General features: G+C 41.3%; 2 protein-coding genes across 2 annotated transcripts in view; one reads left to right on the top strand and one right to left on the bottom strand.

Annotated features, from left to right (window-relative positions):
• Positions 1-2,602, bottom strand: part of HSPBAP1 (HSPB1 associated protein 1) — a 32,751-nt gene extending 30,149 nt beyond the window's left edge. The window contains exon 1 of the mRNA XM_042877814.1: positions 2,508-2,602. Coding sequence (XP_042733748.1) covers positions 2,508-2,544 — 37 coding nt within the window. The 5' untranslated portion in view covers positions 2,545-2,602. The remainder of the gene's footprint in view (positions 1-2,507) is intronic.
• Positions 2,603-2,799: 197 nt separating this feature from the next.
• SLC49A4 (solute carrier family 49 member 4) overlaps positions 2,800-22,858 on the top strand; it is a 58,267-nt gene continuing 38,208 nt past the window's right edge. The window contains exons 1-2 of the mRNA XM_042877858.1: positions 2,800-3,175; positions 19,385-19,478. Of these exons, the coding sequence (XP_042733792.1) occupies positions 2,815-3,175; positions 19,385-19,478 (455 nt within the window). The 5' untranslated portion in view covers positions 2,800-2,814. The remainder of the gene's footprint in view (positions 3,176-19,384; positions 19,479-22,858) is intronic.

Here is a 22,858-nt window from a genome sequence, read left to right as displayed (position 1 = left end):
CAGGGATGGGATGAGCAATTGGCAGCTCTAACAGCTTCAGTCATGTAATTTTTTCCCATCACTACTAGTCTATCACAGCTAGAGGCCACCAGCTCCTCTTAGGATGAATTCCGGAGGGTTTAGGCTGCATACAGGCAGGTAGGCATGAATATGGAGATGCAACCTTGGGAGCTTTCAGGTTTGAAATGGAGGTACCTACCAATGGATATGCTATTGTGGCTGTGTAGCTGATAACCAGGATGGTGCTCTGTATCACAGTTTTCAATCTAGAAGCCCTAAGTCCATGCAAGTCCTGTTATAGGCATTTAGGTTCTGGGCCAGGAGATGAAATAACCTTTCCACTTGCCTGAGTAATATGTGCACTTCATCTGATAATATTCAAATCTCTTTAGCTACATTATAATGAGGTTAAAGCAAAAAAAGATTTCCCCACCCCACATATTACAAATGTCAGTAATGAGAACAGTAAAAATGTCACCACACGGTGAAAAGAGTGAAATTAGCATATTTGGAGAAGTATTATGCCCATGAGTGAAATAATGCAATCAGCTAGCTGCAAGATAAAGCTAATTTGGTTTCCAACAGTTTATCAACAATGCACTGCTCCTTTACATTAACAAATTTAAACAGTACCATATCCTGCAAACAAGAATAATTCACACAGAATATTACACTGTGTTAATTAAATAGCTGGAACAGAAAAGGTCAGGCCATGACTGAAAGATCTGCGTATGGGTTGTAAAGCTATGAGAAAGATGGAGCGATTTAGAATCAGGCAGTTAAAATAAATTATTCAAAACATGATTAATCCAGTAGTAAATAAACCGAGATTTTCCAAGTCTATTTTAATGCCCCCTTTCTTTTGTCAGTTTCTCAGAAACCTCCCTCTCCTGCTGGGTCATGTGTGAGCCAAAATATCTTTAAAACTGTCATATGGTGAAGTGACTTAGATAAGTTATCAAAGAATTATCCTGCTTATATTCAAGTTTTCATTTTTCTATACAGGTATTGGAGGCAAGAGGCACATTTTGCAGTTAAAGAACACTGCAAAGCCTCACCTTCCTTATTTCTGCTACTAGAATAAACAAGACATCACTATAATTACTACAGTTAATTGAAAAATGTTCAGAGAAAAACATTTTTTTACTTTGTTTACTTCTGCAAATGACAGCACTTTGTCTTTGGCACGATGCCACCAAATCAATTAAATTATAGTACTAACATGGCCATTTTAAATTGAGAGAATATTTTGGCATGGGCTGAACTACACTGAAGCAGTAAAGTATAAAGACTGCCAGGCAAAACGGGGAATTAATCTGACTTGGAACCCCAACACACTGCGGAATACACATCAGTCATAATCAAGGCTGAACCTCATCCAGTATTTTTACTGTATTTTATTTTTCTCACCATAATTGTACACGGCAAGCCTAAATTTTACTTTGCATTCATTTTACATTCTTCTGTTATTTATTTGTGCATAAACTTTATTTTCCCTTGAAAATATCCTGAAGTTTTCTAGCTAAAACCTTACTTTCATTTTGATCACATTTCTGATGATTTCAGCTGATACTCGTTTCCTTTTCCCACCCTTAGTGTTTGCAGCTTCCAGTCCCTTTGCAGTCGAGCAAACAGAACTAGATGGGCTAAACAATATGCAATGTCTGTATGTTTGGGTTTTCTGGAGGGGAGGGAGAGGGGTATTTATGGGAATACGTGGTTTTGGCTGCAAAGCCGTGGGTTGGGCACGATGTCTGAATTTCAATCATGTGCTGCCAATGTATTATCAGAATTACAGCATTAGCATTGCCATCTAAAACCAGCCCGCGTGGGTCCCACCATTTAGCTCTTCCCAATTAAGCACACGGGCATTTATCAAACCAATCTTTGTGACAGAATTCCTACGCGAGCCAAACAGAAATACGTCATTTTTTAAGGGAGACGAAGCATTGTGCAGCGCATGAGCCATTAATTTTATGACAAGTGCAGATGGTAGATATACAGATAAATACTCATACAACCTAATTAAATGAACATATACTTCAGCCTATTTAAACGATAATAGTTCCTAATGAGCTCAGCGCAGCTCACACGGCCGTATATTCATCTGAATTCTCTTAAAATGGATTTACGTGCAGGCAGTAACCGAACCCTGGTGGGGTTTTTATTCCAATCCAGTCCATAGCTGATTTTTATCCTCTTCATTACAGCACAGCTCTGACAGCTGCGAGGCACAGACACCCATTTAGGCGCGCTCCATCCATCCCGTGCACTTCTAGATACTAAGAGGCACAACCGCAAAACAGCCCCCTTCAAGCCTTAACGCACTCGTCTCCTGGAACGAAACAAAAGGTTACTTGGAACCCTGCGGTGCGAGACGAGGTCGGGCCTTCCGCAGTAACTGCGGGTTCGGGAGCCGGGGCACAGCCACCAGGCCTCAGCAGACGAGCTAACTAAACCGCGTCTCTCGCCCAGCAGGGCCGCACCCCGGGCCGGCGGGCACCTACCGGGCGCGGCGGGGCCGCCGCTGTCCACCCCGGCCATAGCCGTTCCGCTCCCTTCCGCACCGCCCTCACCGACGGCCGAGCGGGCCTAGCCCGGAGCGGACCGGCCCCACGAGGCGTCCCCCGGCCGCGCTCCCCTCCCCGGCGCCGCTTTCCTCCTCCCCTCGCCGCCGGAGGAAGGAGGCGGCCGCCGGCCCTCCCCGACCGCGCATGCGGCTGTGCTGGGCCGGGGCAGCGCCGCCGCGCTCCGGGCTTCAAGTGCGGGCGTCCCCGGCCCCCTACCCTTCGCCCCGGCGGGCCGCCCCGGCAGATGGGCTTAGGCTGGAGCAGCGCGGAGGAGCGGCAGCCGCTCCTGCGGCCCCCGCCGCCCCCAACGGCAGCGCAGCGGCGGCCGCAGCCTCGGGGGCCGGCGGGGGGCCCGGCCGTGCCGGTTCCCGTTCGGCGGTTGGCGCCGGCCGCGGGCCGCGTGTACGGGCGGCGGTGGTTGGTGCTGTTGCTCTTCTCGCTGCTGGGCTTCTCGCAGGGCCTGGTGTGGAACAGCTGGGGCCCCATCCAGAACTCGGCCCGCCTGGCCTTCGGTTTCAGCGGCTGGGACATCGCCCTGCTCGTCTTCTGGGGGCCCATCGGCTTCGTGCCCTGCTTCTTCTTCATGTGGCTGATGGACAAGAAGGGTGAGCGCTGCGGGGGGCGGCGGGGCCGGGTCGGGCGGGGACACGGCGGGGCCCGGCTGCTGAGAGCCGCGAGGGCGGGCGGGCGGACGGTGAAGGTGGGTGAGGTGACCTCGGTGAGGACTGATGCTCCAGGGCCATCGAGAGTGCAGCTTTAGGGATGCAGCACGTGCATAAATGAGTCCAAAGCAGTTTGTGAGGCCGGTGTTTGGAGATGTTGCAGAGCTTGGAGCTTTAAGTTCACGTGGAGGTGTTGGTCTTTGCTTTGGCGTGTGTGCAGGTGTTTGCCATGGAAATGGTGGCATTCTGTGTGCATTCTGTGTTCTGACAGTCAGCTTTTAGGTTTTTGTGTAAAGGTGTTTGTTAAGGTAAAGTCAGCGATAGGGTGAGAGGGAATGGCCTCATGTTGCACCAGGGGAGGTTCAGGTTGGATATTAGGAAACATTTCTTCTCAGAAGCAATGGTGTGAGGTATTGGAATAGGCTGCCTAGGGAGGTGATGCAATCGCCATCTCTGGAGGTGTTCAGGAAAAATGGAGATGTGGCACTGAGAGACATGGTTGGTGGGCTGTATTGTTGGTAGGCGGACGGTTGGACTGTAGATGGTCTTAGAGGTCATTTCCAACCTCATTGGTTCTATGATTGCGTGATTTCCTCTGCTGTGAAATGGTGATTCTATAGTTTCATAGAATCTTAGAACCCTTGAGGTTGGAAAAGACCTCTAAGAACATCTCATGGTGACTGCTGCATCTTGATAAACTCATTTCTATTTGCATAACTTCTGCATGACCCCTGGAGTTTGTTCCCAGTCACCCCAGGGATCACTGAGGTGATGAGACAAAACACACGTGTGCAGGTTTGAGCTTCTAGGCCTAAATCCACAGAAACGTTCAGTCTTTTAATTCTTGTTTAAATAGATCCCTATCAGGAGATGCTAAGTGCTGCTCATTCTGTTTATGTAGGGTTTAATAGCTCGTTTGTGTGTAGTGAAGGGAGGGAGAAAAGATGTAGCAGAGAAGGCTCATGCTTTGAGGTTGGAACTGCTTTTCCTACAGTTGAAGTGACACTGGGGGAATGTAATCTGTTGGTCTGAAAACACATTCTCCAAATGAGTCCATGGTGGCTCTGCTGCCATCATTCAAGCAATTCGAGCTTAAGCCAACAGTGCCTACTTAGACATTGCTGTGTAACAGTGGTGTTAATTATCTTGAAATTCAAGTTAGTTATTTTATTTTCTATGATGAAAATGACAGCTCTGCTTGTGCTGTGAAGGAAATGAAACTGAACTTGAACTAGTGCTGATGGAGCAGGCTGAATGTTAGGTAAAACTTCTCAGAAAGGGCGGTGAGGCTGTGGAACAGGCTGCCCATGGAGGTGGTGGAGTCTGTCTCTGGAGGTGTTCAAAAACTTGGAGATGTGACACTGAGGGATGTGGTTAGTGGGCATAGCAGGGATGGGCTGATGATTGCACTAGGTGATGTGAGAGGTCTTTTCAACCTTAATGATTTTACGATTCTAACTGAGTGTGCATTTTAATTTATTTTCTATGGAGTTGATTCTGATTGATGTTAAAATACTGGAATATCTTAAATAATTGCCTTGTTATTGTTTTAATTCTGCAGTCAGTGGAGATACTCATATGAACTACTTCATTGCTATTGCCATGTTGCTGTCCTTGTTGCAAGACTTCCATTTTATAGCCTTCATGATAATCTTAGTTCATTGGTTTCATGCACAGCATGTCCTTTGTGCAGCAGCAGGTTTTGTGGGGGCCCTGTTGCATTTCATGCTGTTTTTGGAGCTGCTGAAGATTCCCTTGGAGAATGTAGTGCTTTCTCCTTATCCTGATGGAGTGAGGAGTGCCAATATGCCTGGCTCTGCACCATCCCACTGGTGCTGCCTCATCAGGAGGGGTAGGATGTGTGTCCCAGAAGGAGCAAGGCTCTGAGGCTGTCAAGTTGACTGGGTGTGACCTTGCAAGAGCAGTATTTCACTTGCTTAGGGGTACAAGTGCTTGTCATTATACTGAATTTACTCTCTGTACCAAAAATATAGAGAGACGGCGCCATTTACTCTCTGGGCTTCAATCATCTGTCATTGGAGTTAGCTAGTAAGGAAGCTGTCAGGAAAAAAATGTATTTGTGAAGTGTCAACATTTAAAACCTGGCATGTATCAGAAGTATGACACTGTGGATGATGCATGTCAGGGTCTGTGAGAGGAGGTTCTGCTTTTAGATAGTCCTGTGCTTCACAGTCAGAGGTGTTCCTACCAGGTATCAGTACAGAGCTGCCTGCTGTCAGAGAAGTGAGTTGGTGTTACGATGCTTCAGATCAAGTCCAAAAGTGTTTAACTTCTTGGTTTTTCAGTTGTTTGGTGTAGCATATAGCTTGAAATGGAAATCTGTTTCTTTTTTCCCCCTTTTAATTGAATTCAAGTTGGAAGGTTGAATATTCTGCAGTGGGCATATTAACAGTGTGACTTGTAGAAGTCTTTCTTGTGGGATTTAGCTGTAGCACAGCTTTTCAGAGAAGCATGGGGTGTTCCTGGGAAGAGAGGATAGCAGCATTTATTTTTAGTAAAAGATGTGCTGAACAAGCAACCATTGTTACTGTATTTTGGATAGTAGGAGTCTGAGATGCTCCCATTACGCTTTTTTGGTTTCTTAACCTGAAAGGGCTTTCTTTTTTTTTTTGTGACCTCCTCCCTCTTGGCTCACCAGATGCGTTCTGTAGACCTGTAGTGATTTCCTGGCTCTTTGAAAATTGAGAGTGAGTTTTCATCTGTAGTGATGGTCTTCACGAGACTGCATTAGCAAAATACAGTCTGAGCAAATTTGGTAGGAATAGACGAACTTCTGTGAAGGGTGATAATGCAGCATTTTAATGAGTCTTCAAAAGCCTTAGCACTCGCATGGTATTTTGCTGGGGTGTGTAAATTGAAATATCATTTGCAATGTTGCCGAGCTCATGTTCTTAGAAATGCGTTACTTTTCAGACATTTAGCAGGGCTCACAGTTGGAAGTTCTTTGGGTTTGAGCCCTGTTCCCCTGCCTGAGTGTATGCCTGCACCACTGTCCTCTGCCTTGGGAAGCTGGCAACAGCTTTCCAAGCTCTGTTTTTTAGGGTGCTGTCATAGGGGCAGAGGTGGTACCCATAACGTTTCCCGGTCTTGGACTGGGCTGGCTGTGTGTTGAAAGGAGGAATTATGTTTGCTAACGTCATTTTTCAGTCTATGCCATTTTTCAGGAGGGGGGTTTTTATTGTTCTTGTTGTTTTGTTTCTTGGTAAAGAAAGGTCAAGAAGTGTGCGTGCAGGGGAGCAAAATGTCACATTGGATATGTTTCCTTTAGCAATAGGAGAAGGGAGCCCTTTTAAAATAATCATTATCTTCAGAGAATCAGTATGAATTAAATCAAATGGGAAATGATTTCAGTGTGCTGTTGGATGGACCCTTGGTGTTTACAAGATTAAAATTAGCCACAGCTTGTCACCCGATGCTCGAGTGGTTAAGGATGTTTTGTGCCTGGAGTATTTCCTGGGAACTCTGAACACATGTGCGGGTCCATTAGGGTGTTTCTATCTCTCAACTCCTCTTGAAATCTAAAGCTTAAATACTTGAGTTATGGATCTGGTCTGCTGGTCGTCTTATGAGTTAAGTTCATAGTCACAATGTGAGACACAGAAGTAATATATAATATCAGTCTTCATTATGTTCCCGTGTAATCAAGAAAAGGCAATGAAGAAGGAAATAATTTATGATAATTTACATTAAACTAATTTAATAGAATGGTGGTATTTTTCATTAACTTTTGGAATACAGTTTTATCTTGTATCGAGTTTGAATAAACGTTGCTTATTACTGGTAAAAGTGAAATGTAATTTATTTCTTGATCCTTTTTTTGTGAAATGGTATACACTTACATGGGTTGTATAGATATCCTTAGTAGCTTTTTTTTTGCTAAAATTAAATTTGCCTAGTATTGTTATCCCAGTGATTAAATTATAAAATGGAGAGAAAATTTCAATAATATAACTTCTTTTTTTTTCTGGTGGAGATTGGCTTTCATTTTGAAACCATTAATGTTTTGACTTGTATAAATAACTCTTCTTCTTCTGAATATCAAGCTCCTGATTTCTCTGCTGTCTCATATATCATTTAGGTTTCTGGTTCTGTCCTTTGAAGCTTTTGATAATTTTTCACCAGGGAATTTTGAGGTTAAATCCTTTAATACAGTCTGACAAAATCATAATGAATATTGAATGAGAGCAGTAAATCGGGCTTTACTCGTGTAAGAAGGTCTTAATAACTGTTCTTTGTACAAAATAAGCTACACACGGTGGACAAACAGAATTCTGTGTAGCAGCCTTCATACGTGAAGTTCCCTCATTGTCACTTTGTGCTGCATACACGCAAAAGCTGATCTGGCTTTTAGGGCATCCAGGGTCACTGGGACAGAAGAAAGAGGACTTCAGGTGAACATCTCCTCCCTGGTCATCTAGGGGGTGTTTGTGAAATGCCTTCCATTTTTGAGTGATGTGGAGCTGAGTATGGGGAGTAAGCAGGAAGCAGTTCCAGAGGCCGTTGGATTTGCAAATGGCTCAGTGAAACCAGCAGATGGGGAAGATTATCTTTCCATCAGGCGTTTCCATCGTGCTTGTTGTCTCAGAGTTCTGATCTGTTATTCAGGCTCTCAGGCCGTGTGACAGTAAATACAGATTGGAGCATGCTGCTACTAATTTCAGAAAGTTGCAGCAGGTCTAGTTGCTGTTAGTCTCATATCACTGTCAGTGGGCAATGTGAGATACTTTCCATGGTGACACTTGCAACAAGGTGCTGACTTTTCATGGCAGTACTTAGAGTTCTTAATGTTCCAAGTGATTGTAAGTACATGGATTCTTGGAGAACAGAAGGGCAACAACAAGTGACTCATGAGCCTTTAAAGGCTTTCAGACTTTTTAAAGTCTGGAAGTTTTCATCTCTGGCGAAGAAGCACATTTCCAGCTCTCTTTCACCATGGTCTCAGAAGTAGACTTTTCTTATCTCAGATGTATGACTGCAAGATATAGAGGCAGTATTTCAGAATGACCGATTTGATCATTCATAGGTCAAATGTGAGTCTCGGCTAAGGATTCCCAGGATAAGACTGGGTGTAAGATTGTAAGACTTTCATGTAATATGTTCAGATCAAGCTAAAAGGATTTACACACTTTGAGAATAAAAATGGTTTATACAGACACCGTGGTTCTGGGTGGTTAGTACAGCCTACAGGAAACAAAAACCTGTGGGAAAGCTTATATATAGCTTATATATGGGCAGAGTGATAGAGATCCAATAGAAAGGAACGCACGGTGTAACGGCATTCAACTGAAGTATGCTTGGGTTACAAGGAGTATGCTTTTCGGGAACTGATTCTACTTAGTAGCTTTTATATTAATGACAGAGGTCTTGTTGAGGCCAACAAGAGCAGCAGAAGGCTCTTCTGGATTTAATGGAAGCTAAATGTGAATTTAGTGCTTTTGCCTTGTTCTCTCTCGCCTCGTGGAAATGCTCTATTGCATGGTTTGAGCAGCATGTGTTTCTTTGTCTCCTAAGCGATACTGATCCAAACCTATTAAATTCTGTGAAAGGGATTAATTTTCCTAAACTAACAAATCTTGGAAGGAAGGAGATGAAGTGTTGTTTTTCTGTGTGGAAAGATGAAAGAAGCCATTAAAGAGCCAAGTGTAGGTAAATCCCACTAGAGTAGATATTTGATCGGCTTGATTATAAAGAACTTATTTTGATGAGTTGCTATGTGTGCATGTGTCTGTGTAGATGTGTTTTTTCTCTGCACCATCAGAAGAAAGGGAAGACTGAACCCAACTTAGTATTTGTTGCTTAATTTTGTGTGCTGTGGCTACAGTGAAAGTCCACAGAGCATTTGTGCAAGTGTTTGCAGAAGTGAGGACTCATTAGAGAATTGATTGGCCCACCTTCATTGGAGTGAGACGTGCTCCAAAAGATCGCTTGAGATACAGAGTGATTAGCAACATAGAGTGGTTTAATTAGGATCTGATGAGTTGTATTAACTTGACACCACTATGATTCATCATTGCAAAACCAGCTTGATTGTCAGCACCACTTCCCATGCTTCCTGATGGGCTGGATTGATTGGGAAGTATCAATCAGAGCTGCAGGCAGATTTCCTTTCCTGGAGGTATCTTTCTGTTGGTATCACCCCAATCTCTGCTCTGTACCATACTTCCACAAACATTTCTCTTTATACCACGACCCTCAAAGCAGCTCCTATGCTCTTTGTTCTCTTTGCACGCTTTGTGGCTGCTGCAAAGGTGGCAGAGAGAAGGGAGTAGTGTGGCTGGGATATGAGGAGAAAAAAAAGAATGGAGGCAAAAAGAAAAAGCATTCTGATTATCTTCCAAGTGAGTGAGAGACATGTTGAGCACAACTTGGCTTGCCAGCAGCAGACAGGGGGGCTAAAGGGTGCCTGTAACGTGTCCTGAGTTCTCTCACAGCCACAGATCAAGAAACACAGCTTCTATGAACTTGCTTCAGACTGGGGAGTCTCTTTAAATATAAATGTCCTTTTTTTCTTTCTCTTTAGCAAGGTCCCAGTGCTCTGTGTTGGCCAAACCTTAAAGCAGGATGCAGCCCAGTAGCGCCATGCCTGCCAAAAGGGTTTGTTGGGCAGTTTCTTTGCACTCCCTTTCCCTGAAGCCCCATGAACATGACCAGCTTGTGTTCCCTGGGGCCCCTCAGATATCGCAGATCTGTGCCTGCTGCTCTGCCAGAATGCAGTCCTTCCCTTTGGTGTGGTTTTAGGGATGAAGGATGCATAGCCACATGACAGCGGTGTGAGCTGGGTGTGTGTGGCTGCCCTGTCTGGCTGTACTCTTCTGGAAAACTCTTCTGGAAAGAGTTCTATAGCTGGGACAGAAAATGTGAAAACACGTAATGTTGTCCTCTGTCACTTTTTTAGTTATAATCCTAGGGCAAAGGAAATTGTGGCTTGCTTAACCATTCCCTAATTGGTCACGTTCAGAGCTCTTCTGTCATTTCCTGCTCTGTTTTTGTTGTGTTTTTTTTTTTTTTTTTTTTTAATGCTACTCACATGTGTGTGCTTACTGTACCTCTGTAGTCATGCTGAAACCATAATTGTTATGCAGAAGCATATGATCAATGCTACTTCTTCAAAAGCTACAAATTAAGCTTTCTCATGCAGATTTATTGTAGGGAGGGTTTTTAGACTTCTTCCTCTTTCTAAAGCTGGAGATCCGTGTGACTCAGCTTGAGGGAATGATGTGTTCTGAAAGTGAGAGGTCTTCTGCTTTTTGCAAAGTCTGCTGGTGTCCTGGAATACAAGATTTCAAATCCAGCTGCGTCTAGAAACATTTGTTACGATACTTTTCAATGTTTGGGGAGGTGGAGTTCTTAAATTGTAATTGATGAATGACAAGAACCTGAAGAACTGATCAGGAGCCTTTAAAATGTCGTGAATTTCAGACCTGCTACAGTACCCCAAACAAAAGGCATCCTTTGTGGTGATCTTAGTCAGAATTATTGTTTGTGGTCCATTCAGATGTTAAAATATTGAACGTGTTCACATACAGGGAAGTCAAATGCTGATTCCAGCAACCTCCATGCAAACACAAGGGCCACCTAGATATTACATTGTCAAGGCTCTTACCTCTCTTCATCCTCGACTCAAAGCAGGATGGCAAAGAGTAGAAACTTTGCACTTAGCATCCCGCTCAGCAGATCGGCTGGGTGGTATTTAGTGTGGCTGCCAATCCTTGCTGCTTGGGTGCTTCTTGCTTCTCCGTCCTGGCAAAGCAAAATGCCTCAATCTCTCAAAATGAAAAATTTCATGCATCATTGGGTGGTACGGACAAGTGCCACTAAGATAATGACAGAACATCTTCTGTGATAGATGTGTACAAGAGAGCCTTTTTTTCCTCCCTGTCGCCACAGGTAGGGCTCTTTGGTTAGCTGCATGGTAATTAAGCCTGCTGTGCAATTGGGAGTGCTTGAAATGAGTGGGTAGAGAAAAGACAAGCTTTCCTCCCCCTTGTTCAGTGCTAAAATGGCTTAGATTGTCAGAATTTGTCCAGGAACACAGCAGTGAGAACTGCACAGAAGGCTTGTTATCTTGTGTGTCCTCTTGACTTGTTAATGGGCATCTATGATTTAGCTTCAAAGTTAATGAAGAGGTTTAGCCCTCCAACTACTTTGCTACCTGTTTGTGACTGTTGCTGTGTGCCCCTTTATGTATACACTATGTATATCCATACACACCCCTTTATGTTGCTTTGCAGTTAATCAAATGGAAGGAACTGATTAAATGACTCACCCATGTCTTCATGCCCCAATAAGTATTGGGGCTGAGAACAGAAAGCTGATGGCTGAGCTGAAGAAGGAAAGAAATGTTTCTATCTGAGCTATCTGTAGGTTTAGAATGTGTTCAGTGCCCCTTTTTATTGCATCTAGCATCCAGGTAAAGAGCAGACCTGACTTAGCAGCTGCTGTGCTACTGGCTGTGGAACTGGCTCCTGTTTCTGTGCGCTTGTAGTCTGGATAAATAAGGCAGAAAGGAAAAGTGAGTGGGGAGGGAGGTGGCGCACCCAATTTGAGAAGGCAAGTCAGGAGGGAGGCAGGTCCCACCATCCCATGCCAGTGCTCTCCAAGGTGCTGTGCAAGGGTTAAGAAATATTTGGTGCACTTGGATGAGCTGTGGGTGGAATGAGGACTCTCTACAGTCAAATCTATGATCCATAAACAACTAAAATAGTTGGCTTCCTATGGAGCCAAGAAACAAAACCAGGAGGTTTTAATAACAGGAGGTATGTTAGTAAAGAGGCTAAAATCAGTTGTGAAATCAGTGTTTTGATCTGTAGATGAACACCATTCAACTCAGTGCTGTATGTGTCTGTTCAGGCAAAAAATTGGTCTATGACTGATAGATTTTATGACATCTGTACAGACTTGTAATGCAGATTTATTTTTTTTTTTAAGCTGTTCCTTATGCTGTTTGTTTTTGCAGTGTAGATGTTAGGAATTTAAGATGTTTCAGAATGCTTAGCTGACATATGGGAGGAAATTTCAATACTTGTAAGTTACGTATTTTTATACTGGAAGCTCAGATCAAACTCATTCAGTTCTTAAAACCAGGATTACTTTATTTGCTGCACCAAACTTCTAAATTGCTGCACAAACTCTGAGGAGCTTCCTCAGAACTTAGAGTTCTGAGTTCATGGCCAGGGTAAGATCCATGTTAGTGGAACTGAAGAATTAGTCTGTAATTTCCTCATCAACTTTTTAGGGATTATTAATATGCTGGAATAATTCTAAAACAGTGTGGGTCCACTGAGCACAGTATCACGCATCTTGACCTCATGGATGCAAATGAGAAAAAAGCACCATATGTCCTCTTGGCATGGCTGTGACTGCTTGTTCTTCCTTCTAACAGGTGCAGTCAAGTTCTTATATCTAGAGTAAGGTGAACAATAACTATTCTAATACAATTCAATGAAAGTAGAGGGAGGGGGGAGGGAAATGGAGATACCATAAAGCAAGAAGAGTCATTACAGTATGAGTCGGAAAGGAGCGGTTTGGTTAGAATGTCAGTGTGTTATCTTAGATTCTTACCAATCAGAACACACATAAAGATGGTGCAGCTTGGGAATTGGGAAAGTGGTTGTGTGATTGTCATAGTAATTCTCAATTGCATAATATTTAGCTTTGCTTCTCACAGTTCTGTCCTAGCATTTTCTGCATTTGCTTTAGTCATTACATTTTTAGCTGTTTTCCTTGACGCTGACCATTTTCTCTCTGAAATACTTGAGCGGCCAAATTCTGTACTTTGAGTCTCTTAATTTTATTGGGATTTTTCACAAGATGCTTATAGTCTTATCTTTAGGTCAGAGTTTGCCCCCACCCCATTGTGTGTTCCTGGTTGACAGGGACTTCACTGGGGGTTCTCCTTATTGCTGTGACTTCACTTCTGGCATGGTGGCTCATCTGTCTTTTTTGACTGAGTAGAAGATCTACATTGATCCCAAGGAATTATTTTACTTGAAGTTGCTGTATTCATACCTACAGAGTTTATTTGGAAAACGTACATGTGATGAAACAAATACATTTACAAGAGATTTCAAACTCCTCCTGATAGCCTGGATGTCTGCTGCTACTGGCAGATTTTGTTAGAATAACTATAAGAAATCATAAAGAGAATTTTTCCCTCTGAAGATCTTTCTCCCATGTCTATATTTGAAGAGAGTTCTAGTACATATTCTGTCTGGGGATCAGAATGTGCCTACTATTTCTGTCAGACAGGAATTGGAGCGTGGTGTCTGGCAGAATCTCTTTGCCATATCATCCTACCCTGAGAAGTGGAACTGGGCTGTACTGTGGGATTCATATTGGAAGAAGTCTGTTTGTGTCCTAGATGAGGCTGGGTGGGGTAAATGTAGATTTGGGTCCAATTTGGTACAAGTGGGTCACATATGATTGAACTTAGTGCTTACTATTTCATACTGGAACACTTCTGTCAACTGTCTCGCGGGACATGTGAGTGAAGTTCCTGAGAGTTTGCTTTATTTTCAATCCAGAACAAGTCCTAAATTGAAGTCCTAGACCTTTTTAGGCAAAATAGGATGCTATTTTGGTGGTGCCGCATTACGCCAGGGAAACAGATGGAAACTGTTGGCTTCAGTTTGGTTTTGAAAACACAGCTTATGAAGAGCAGGACATCAGCACCGTAGATGCTGATGAAAGGACATCCAGTTTGTGCATAACAGCACCTCGTGACACTGAAGCCATCAAACTAGGAGCAATTTTTGATGACTTAAATGTGACCTTGTAGTTGTTCTCTCTCGCTAGTTGTCTTTGCGATTAGTTTCCAGTTTGTAAAGCTTTCGAGTGTAGGTGATGCTGTTCTTGGGAACGTTTGCTTTCACTGAGTTTCCAAACACAGTTTATGCCCATCTGCAATCAAGTGCTTTTGTGGAATCTACATTGGGCCCGAAATACTGATTTTTCTTTTTTCAAGTTTTGTCCCATTAGCTAAAAGGAAAGACTGGGGCCACATCTCAGCTATGAAGTCTTTTTATGCCAATGTAAAGCTGCTTTTCTTTTGAGAATTGTACTGCTTGTTGCAAGGACAATTTTTCTGAGGGAGGATTGCAGCTGATCATCCCCATTGACATTACTCAGCTTCTGGCGAAGTGCAAGCACAACAGAAGTTTTGTTCACTGTACTTAGCAGCAAGGTACCTTTTGTTATTACCTTTGGAGTGATTAAAATTGATAGTAATAACCTTGTGAAAGTAAGTGCTACAGCAATTAGTGTAATTCTGCTGGAATGTCATTTAAAATGCAGAAATTTCTGGAGCAGTAGATGAACGTGAAGCAGGGACTTCTGTGCTGAGCTTTCAGAATTGCCTGATGAAGTGAGCAGTTTAACCCAGCTTTGTTTTAATGTGGATAAACACATCAGCCACACATTAAAGAGGAAAAGAAACAGACCCTTCCTGCAGAATGAAGCATTAGTATTCAAGGAGAAAATGCTCACATCTTAAAGAGGATGCTTGAACAATGAGGAAGGTGTCTGGACAAGACGTACAAAAACAGTTCCAGGACCAAAGAGACATTGTGGAAAAAGTGGAGCTCAGTGCTTCATTTGCTGAAACCAAAGGTAAAAGTTACTCCATGTATGTTAAATTCACAGATGGGAAAAATGCAAGATCTCTTGATTCTTTTTTTTTCCATTAAGAAAGGCAAAGCAGGAATTTGTTTGAAAACTGAGTTTGCTTTAAATTGGAGAGAAAAGTCCAATTTAACAATGAATTTCTGGAATGGCATTTGAAATTGATGAGTTGTTCATTTCTTGATACGTGTTCATCAAGGCAGAATTGTCTTTTTAGGTTGCCATGCTTCAGCCAGAACAACAGCAGAGCACCTGAGGGAATTAAAGTGCTGCATGTTGTATAAGGATGGATCCCTCTTGCTTCCAGCCTGATCTTTAGAAACTGTGGAAACGTGCAGTGGGCTGATGTCACTAGCTTGTAATTGAGTGTTGCTGTATTCTCTTTTCTCGAGGACTGATTTTAGTGTCTGCAGCTGAAGGAAGGAAAACTTTTACATGTTAATGTGTTTGAGACGTGGGTGTAAGAGGAATCCACTTCAGCCGTGCTGGGTGGGGTCTGAATTCTGCAGATTTCCACTGGCTTTCATTAGGCTTGGCAAAAAGGTGAAACCTGTTCTGCACACCTAACTGGGGTTTTTCCCCAAGGTGAATGATGTTCCATTAAAAAAGGGGAAAAGCAGGCAGACAGTGGCTGCCATTAGCGTGCTGCTGTGCACTAAAGAGTTTTGTTCTCTCTGGCTGTGTAGTGCGATCCAGCTCAGAGTGAGGATGTGTGAGGTGTCTGCTGCTGTGGGACAGCAGAAGTAGAAACTTCCTCACTTTTGACTTGAGTGTGAGGCAGGGTTTGGCTTTTTACAGTCTGCCAGTCTCATTTCTATGGCATGTTATTGCAGTGGGTGACAGGCGTGAGAAGGAATGGTCATACGTCTCAAAAGGCAATTAACAGTCGTTAATAGTGTTCTTTTTCTGAATGACAAACTGCTAATTTACAGCTAGCATGAGAAGCTTGTTGTAGCTGTGCAGTGTCTCTAATCAAGTTCCTTACTAAATATATATATATATATATATCAGATTGTATGTGTGTATATATATATATATATATATATATATGTATAGCAGATTGCTTGCTGAGATCCATGTCAATAGTGCAGTGTGGGAGGAGATGTGTTTTCATTTACCTTAAAATGTATCTTGAAAATAAAATGTGCTGGAAAAGTGGTGGAAGATGAAGCACCCCTATGTTAGCTATTGTGGCTATTATAAAAGCCAGCAAATTCAGTGTGGGCTGCTGAGTTTGCAAGGCAGACTGTTGTCAGCTGCAGGATGGTTAAGCAGTTAAACAGTATTGATTATTTCACTCAAATACCAATATATATGTTTGTTTTTTTTTATTACTGACACCATTTTTGCTACTGGTTTTCTATTAACAGTGGTGGCATTTCATTGCAGAGAGAATCCATTTTGAGAAGTTTCTTCTTTTTCCAGCTGCATGTCAAATCTGTGATAGAAGGGGGTTGGAATCTGGATGATAGATATTAAGAAGATGTAGCCCATCACCATCCATTAGCAGTTGCATGTACAGAGGAAAACTAGTAAAGTTAATTATGTCCACTCAAAATCTTGATTGTGCGAGTTCCTTAGATCTTTTAAAGGGGAGAAATTGCAGGGTTGGTGGGCTGTCTTTCCAAGCTTGCTTGGGTCACTGGTCCCACAGGGCACAGTGCTGTCCCAAAACACTTGCTGGTTCCCTTTTGGAGTAACACAATGTTTCCAGCTCAGATTGAGGGCCACTGCAATGTTCAAGGCAAAAAAATACTTATAGTTCTAAACCTATGATTAAAGACTGATTCCTAGGATAAGATGGAGGTTATATTCAGAGAGTTAAACTGTGAAGCAGAATAAATGGGGAAGATGCTTGGAGGGTAGAAATCATCATGTAATTAGCAAAAGAAATGCCTAATATACTGCTTCTGTGACAGTCATTTTTTACTTCTTCATTTTTGTATTATCATTGTCAACATGCTTCTTTAACCAGAGGAATTTTTAGATGTATCTGCATGTTAAGGTGAAACAAAAGGCCAAAGAATAATCTGCATGATCAAAACACTGAAAAGAGACACATTACAGCGTATAGAATTCTAAATGAGGACTTGAAAGAACATTTGCGAAGATGAAACGTATCTTGATTTTGAGGCTTTACCTGGTAATTTTATTTTAAAATTACATGACATCTAAGGTTGACATTAAAGATAAGCCTGGAGTCAGCGCTGGTGGGAAATTGTGACATCCAATTTATTTTTCACTGAATGGTGTGCCGTTGAGTTTTGTGTTGTGTGGTTTTTTCTTTTTTTTTAATCAAACTTTTCTGCAGATATAAAAGAGAAGTTTTTTTGTTTTTTTTTTTTAAATGGAGAAAACAAATGCTTTTGACTGAGGAAAAACTCTGTACGTGTCCTGTGACTAATCGGGTGATGTAAACCTGTGATAATGTTTATCTACTGCTGTGACGTGAGTTGCACCTGGGCTCTGATACCTGCTGTCTTTTCCTTGCCCCTCCTCAGAGGCAGAAAGTGGCACGCTTTGCCAACTGTAATCCAAAAAGATCCTGGCTTATGTGGAAAATAAGGATGTGATGCATATATTGCCAGGGCTTTCTTGAAACATTGTGGCAGCATTTCCAAATGGAAGACTTCAGACTTCTTGATTCAAAGGATTTGTGTTTTGACTTTCAATCAATAAAACTCTAATTTGGATTGCGTACAAGCTCTCATTATGTACAAAAGCATTGCTAACAAAGATTCATTCCAAAGTATAAAAGCCAAAAGCATCGTATATGTGATCCAGATACAAGTAACTGCCCCCAGAAGGTATCCACCATGGCAGTACAGGTTTACGTGTGCCTTGGAAGCTCACAGAAAACACAGAGAGCAACAGGAATTGGAGCAGCATACTATCAGGGCATTAGTTAGGGCTCTGTAGGCACGCACACCTGAAAATCCAGTTTAACAGCAACATGTGCTGGCTAAACACAGAATCAAATAAGTCTGGGCAGGCACTGGGGAACCTTCAAGGAAACAAGTATTCAGGGCCTGCAGTGCATTGCTGAGGCATTAGGGGGTGTGAGCTGTCACGTTCCTGTCCTTAATGACTTAGCTGTCCCAGTGAAGAAGTCATGCTTCCGTATCAGATTCTCTTTGTGTTGTTTTGATTGCCCTGCTTGGGTTGTGTGAGAGAGGAGCTGTCTGTGGTTTGTGCTGTGTCCACGCGAGGAGTTGTGTAACACTGAGTGAGGTTTGCTAAGAGCTGTTGCAATAAAAGCAAAGTTGCATTTTTGATAAAATGCATGCCCTAAAACTCCAGTAGAATTTTCAGGAGAACAATATGTTTAATGTGTCTGTTGGATGAATTGTATGGAGTACAGAGTCATTCACATACTGGGAGCGTATCTCTGAAAATTGGCACTTTAGAGTCATAATCATATGTCTGTATTATGTGGATCATCATAGCAAGTTGTTCTCTTTCTGTCTGTGTTTTGGGTAGCTCCTAGTCTTGCCTAAATGTTAGAGATGCTGTGTATTTGTTAGCATTCAGTTATGTTACGTTCTGCTAAGAATATGGGATCCCTGCATTTTCTGCCTGCTGGTGTAAATTTGTTTCTAACTGTATGACTTTGTAAATACAGACTGTATCAACCCTTTAAATTGTACACATTTACTCTTGGTGTTTCCCAGTATTCTGGAGGCTCAGCTCCACAGTTGACAGTTTTATTTCTGTTTATTGATGCTGGAAACACCTCGGCAGCAGCAGTAAACTATTGGCAAACGGAATTGCAGCACTGACATGAAGTGATTTCTAATCTGAGTCTTAATCTAATCTTAATCTAATCTTCACTTACGAATTGTGGTATGAGGAGAAGAAAAACATATTCAAGGAATCAGTTGGTTGTGGCTTTTTTCTAATGTTCTATATTTACAACCTCTGTAATTTGAACGGACTGCAGCAAAAACTTGGCCTAATTGCAAAGACTGCAAAAGATACTTTCTTTTTCCCTCCTCTTCCACTGAATAAATAGATATTTCTTCAGAATGAAAAGTGTATTTGCTTTATCAGAGAAAACAGCAACAGTGCTATATCTGTATCGTTAAGTGGCTGGAAGAGAACGTACAAATGTACTTTGTTTCTCTGGATCTACCTAGATTTTACACATTGAGGGATATTCCCTGATGCTTCTAATTGCAAAGCAAATGTTGAACAATTTGAATGATATGTCTGTTGTAAGTTTTCACTTCCTGGAATGTCTGTAAGATTTTTAGGTACGTTCCTGAATGGTATTATGCCAGGAATAAGCCTTTAATTCTAGTGCATCACTATGGAAAATAACACAGAATTTTGTTACATATCTGTAGTTTGTATCAGCACCAATGTTTATAATTTGAAGGAATATGCATGAATTAACGAGTCTACATACAAATGTATATATTTAGACACATTTTTGTCTTTTTTTTTTTTTTAATTATTTACCTTTAGTATTGCTGACTTAACCTGTAAAATAATTTTGTTTTTTCATTTTAGGTCTTAGAGTGACTGTATTACTAACATCATCACTCATGGTTTTGGGAGCTGGCCTAAGATGTGTTCCAGTTTCAGACCTGGAACTAAGGAAGAAGTAAGTGAATTATTTATTTTTAATATGCATGTTTTATACTCCTTGTTAATGTGATTTTTGCTGCTGCTACAAAGAAACGTTAGCACAGATTTTCTGTGTGAAGCCGATACGCAGAGTGTGTGTTGTGTGCTTGTGGGCTTACACGTTTTGTGCCTTCTTATCCTGATTTTTTGTAGTCCTTGTTCTGCGTGATGTGTGAAGATCAGAAAGGTCTTTACAAACACGAGTTAATTAAGCCTCACCCACACCATCCTGCATAACTAAATTTGTTTTGCAAATGAGAAAGCAGAGATTTAGAGAGAAGTTCGGAAACTGGCCCAAGATCACACAGGGAATCACGCCACAAAATCCAAAACTATGTAATTTATATGCAAATAATAAATAATTAGTTCATGTTTCTCCTACTGGGTTATGAGATTGTTCAGTGATACAGATGAATTTATCCAAAACGGCCTGTTCATACAGTCTATTCCAGACTGCATTCCAGAGTAACCTTGTACTTTCTTTGAGGCTGGAGCAAATACAAGCATAGTATACAAGGAGTTTAAAATTTGGTTTCCAATAGAGACAGCTTCATTCCAAACAAGTCAGTTGTCCTGCCAACATACCAAACCTGGGAATCTATGGTAAGTATAGGAGTCTCATCCTTTCTGTGCAGTGATGGAATGTGGATTGCTTGTTGCTCATGTAGCGTGAGAAGCCAAAAAAAAAAAAAAGTAAGAGGAAGAGGGAATAAAGGCATTGTCATATTTTTCTTCTTCTTTAAAAATAAAAGTTCACTTGTTATGCTGGCATAATATGCAAGTGCTATGGGGAAAATAGCAACAACATCAAACCTTTGGAAGTATTTTTATGTGGGTTGACTTTTGTTTTTTGTTTTTTGAGGAAGGATATGATCTATGCATCTTTCTCTGTAGAAAACAGATCATCAGATTCATGCTAGTTTCTCTACATTTTCAGTAGTGGTAGCAACAAGACCATTGGTTTTTCTGAAGGATTTTGAATTCTTAAGACATAACCACCATGACGGAGGTTATAATTTACTTGTACCTAGAATTTGTGTGTGATATTTTGTCACCTTTGTATTATTCGTTATTGCATTTTTTTTTCTTAGTGTTGCTTTACACTGAACATCAACTTGGAAGGCGAGAAAAGAAGTACTTGGTGTGATGTAGATAGCAGGTGCCTGGATACCATCAGTAAAACAAAGAAAGAGGTTCAGAGCACTAAGAAAGTGATAAAAGCATTTGTTGTAAAACTAGTTCCGGTCAGCAGTAGCTAACTAGTATGTAACAGTTAATCATATTGTGATACTGTTCACAATGACCCTTTAGTAAAAAGGTGAAAATGTACTGTTATGGTGGGCAGGAAGAGCTGTTCTCATAGGGCTCTTATTTTGCCTGTCCTTGAGATGCTAATGCATGCTGAACATCAAGTTCATCAGATCTGAACAATCTCCTATTATGTATATTTCAAATGGGCCAGGTAGGTTAAATGCAGTGAAATACAATGTCTTCTGTAGCTTTTCATTTATCAGTTATGCTGAAAGACTTGTGCTGCCTAGCCTTTAGCAAAGCAAAGATAAAAACTGTAAGAATTCAAAAAGAAATTGCCAAACAATGTATAGATAAGAGACATCACTTTGGGAATGAGAGTTTCTACATGCCTTTAAATCTTTAAACAAAGTTTTCCATTGTAATTGCTGTGAGAAGATGTGGAAGAAGGGTAAAATAAATGTTTAAGGAGAAACATTCAAGAACAGCTGCTTTAACTGGGGAAAAAAATCCTGTGCACCGTGTAGAGTCTGATGAGATGTATAAAATATGATGGTACATTTTACTGTGAACCATTAAAAGAAAAAAAAAAAAAGAGAAGAATCCTGTTGGAAAAGGGTACTTATTTCATTTATTCATGCTGTGAAAATATGCATCATTTGAAGCTGAAATTGTTAAAATCGCTAACTTAGCCTACTGTCAAAAAATGGAGACGTTTGTAAGAATTGTAGCTCCTCCTGAGGAAATAGTTTGAACTCTTACACAGATTTATAAAAATCTCCAGAGAATTAATTATTACTTACTGTGTGGAACAAATGTGTGGTTTTTCTTTATTTCTTGAGACATTGTAAATAACTGTGCACACTGTGCGATAGTTGCATTGTTTTGAAGGCTAAAACTGGCCAATTTTCATTAAATACTAACAAATAAAATAATATTTTAGAGAAAACCATTATTGCTGTATGCTTTAACGAAGATTGGCTTTTATTTGTAAGGTGCATATACTTGAATATGACCTTTTGAACGTTAATCAACTAGTCAGACGGACAGGATCCCACAGAAGCTCATGTCTGAGAATCTCAAAAGCCAGCACAACTGAAATTCATTTAAATGCTTTTGCATGTTTTGTGATGTTTTCCTTCAGTCCCTGGGTAATCTGAAGTAATATAGAGAAGGATTTTCCTGGGACAATTATGTCAGTTAAGATGCATAAAATTACAAGGAAGTTCATGAAGTTTGTCAGTTTTATTTAATTGTTTTTCTGCTATGTGGCTGTCTCTGCTCCCTGCATTCTTGTAATTTAACATTAAGGAGAGTTACTAAAGCCCACTGCTTATCAGAGCAATCACAGAAGCGAGGAAATCACAGTTAAGGCTGACATTTAATCCTCACCGCTTTGTGCTCCTTATCTCATGCAGAGCTGTAATATCTAAATGTGTTCTTAGGCTTCTTTCTAGTCTGTAATTATTCTTTTGGCTCTTGCGTGTAGGAGCTAAGACTATCTCCAGCAATCAGAGTCATGTCTTAAAAGCAAACCTTCATTTGACTTCCATATATAAGTGTGCGACTTGCGTAAGGGAGAATTTAGGTTGAACATTTGAGTGTATCTCTTGAAGCAGCAGTTCCTTATGGTGAGTCCTTGTTCTCTGGGAATCCATCCCAGAACTGCTTACATTCAGGGAAGGCTGAAATGAACGTGTATGGCTAGAAGTGGAAGTTTGAGCCTGTGTCTGAGGTTTAAAAAACCAACCACTTCTTGAACTGGTAAAGTCCCTCTCACATGCATATGATTTGTTTGCTTGGTTTCCTCCCAGTTTGGTAACCTTGCAGGTTAGTGATTGTAACAGTCAGACAAGGAATGATACAGAATTTTTCTCATCTGCTGTGCACATCTGAGCTTGCCAAATTGGTGACATGTATGTGACAGTGAATTTGACTTTTTAAAGATAAAATTAAAAAATGAGGACTCTAAATTCACGGAAGGCCTCATTTTGCCACACCTATTTTTTTCAGTTTATAGTTGACCTAAAATTAACACAACTTGGAAAGAAAATGGATGATGAAACTGGATCAAATTGTAGAATTTATGGATTGCCTTCTTCCCTT

Source organism: Lagopus leucura, unplaced genomic scaffold, assembly GCF_019238085.1.
Source record: "Lagopus leucura isolate 7727_CA_CO unplaced genomic scaffold, USGS_WTPT01 Super-Scaffold_100019, whole genome shotgun sequence".
Classification (NCBI taxonomy): Eukaryota; Metazoa; Chordata; class Aves; order Galliformes; family Phasianidae; genus Lagopus; species Lagopus leucura.
The sequence above is the reverse complement of the archived record's forward strand: the minus strand, read 5'-3'. Positions and strand labels throughout refer to the sequence as shown.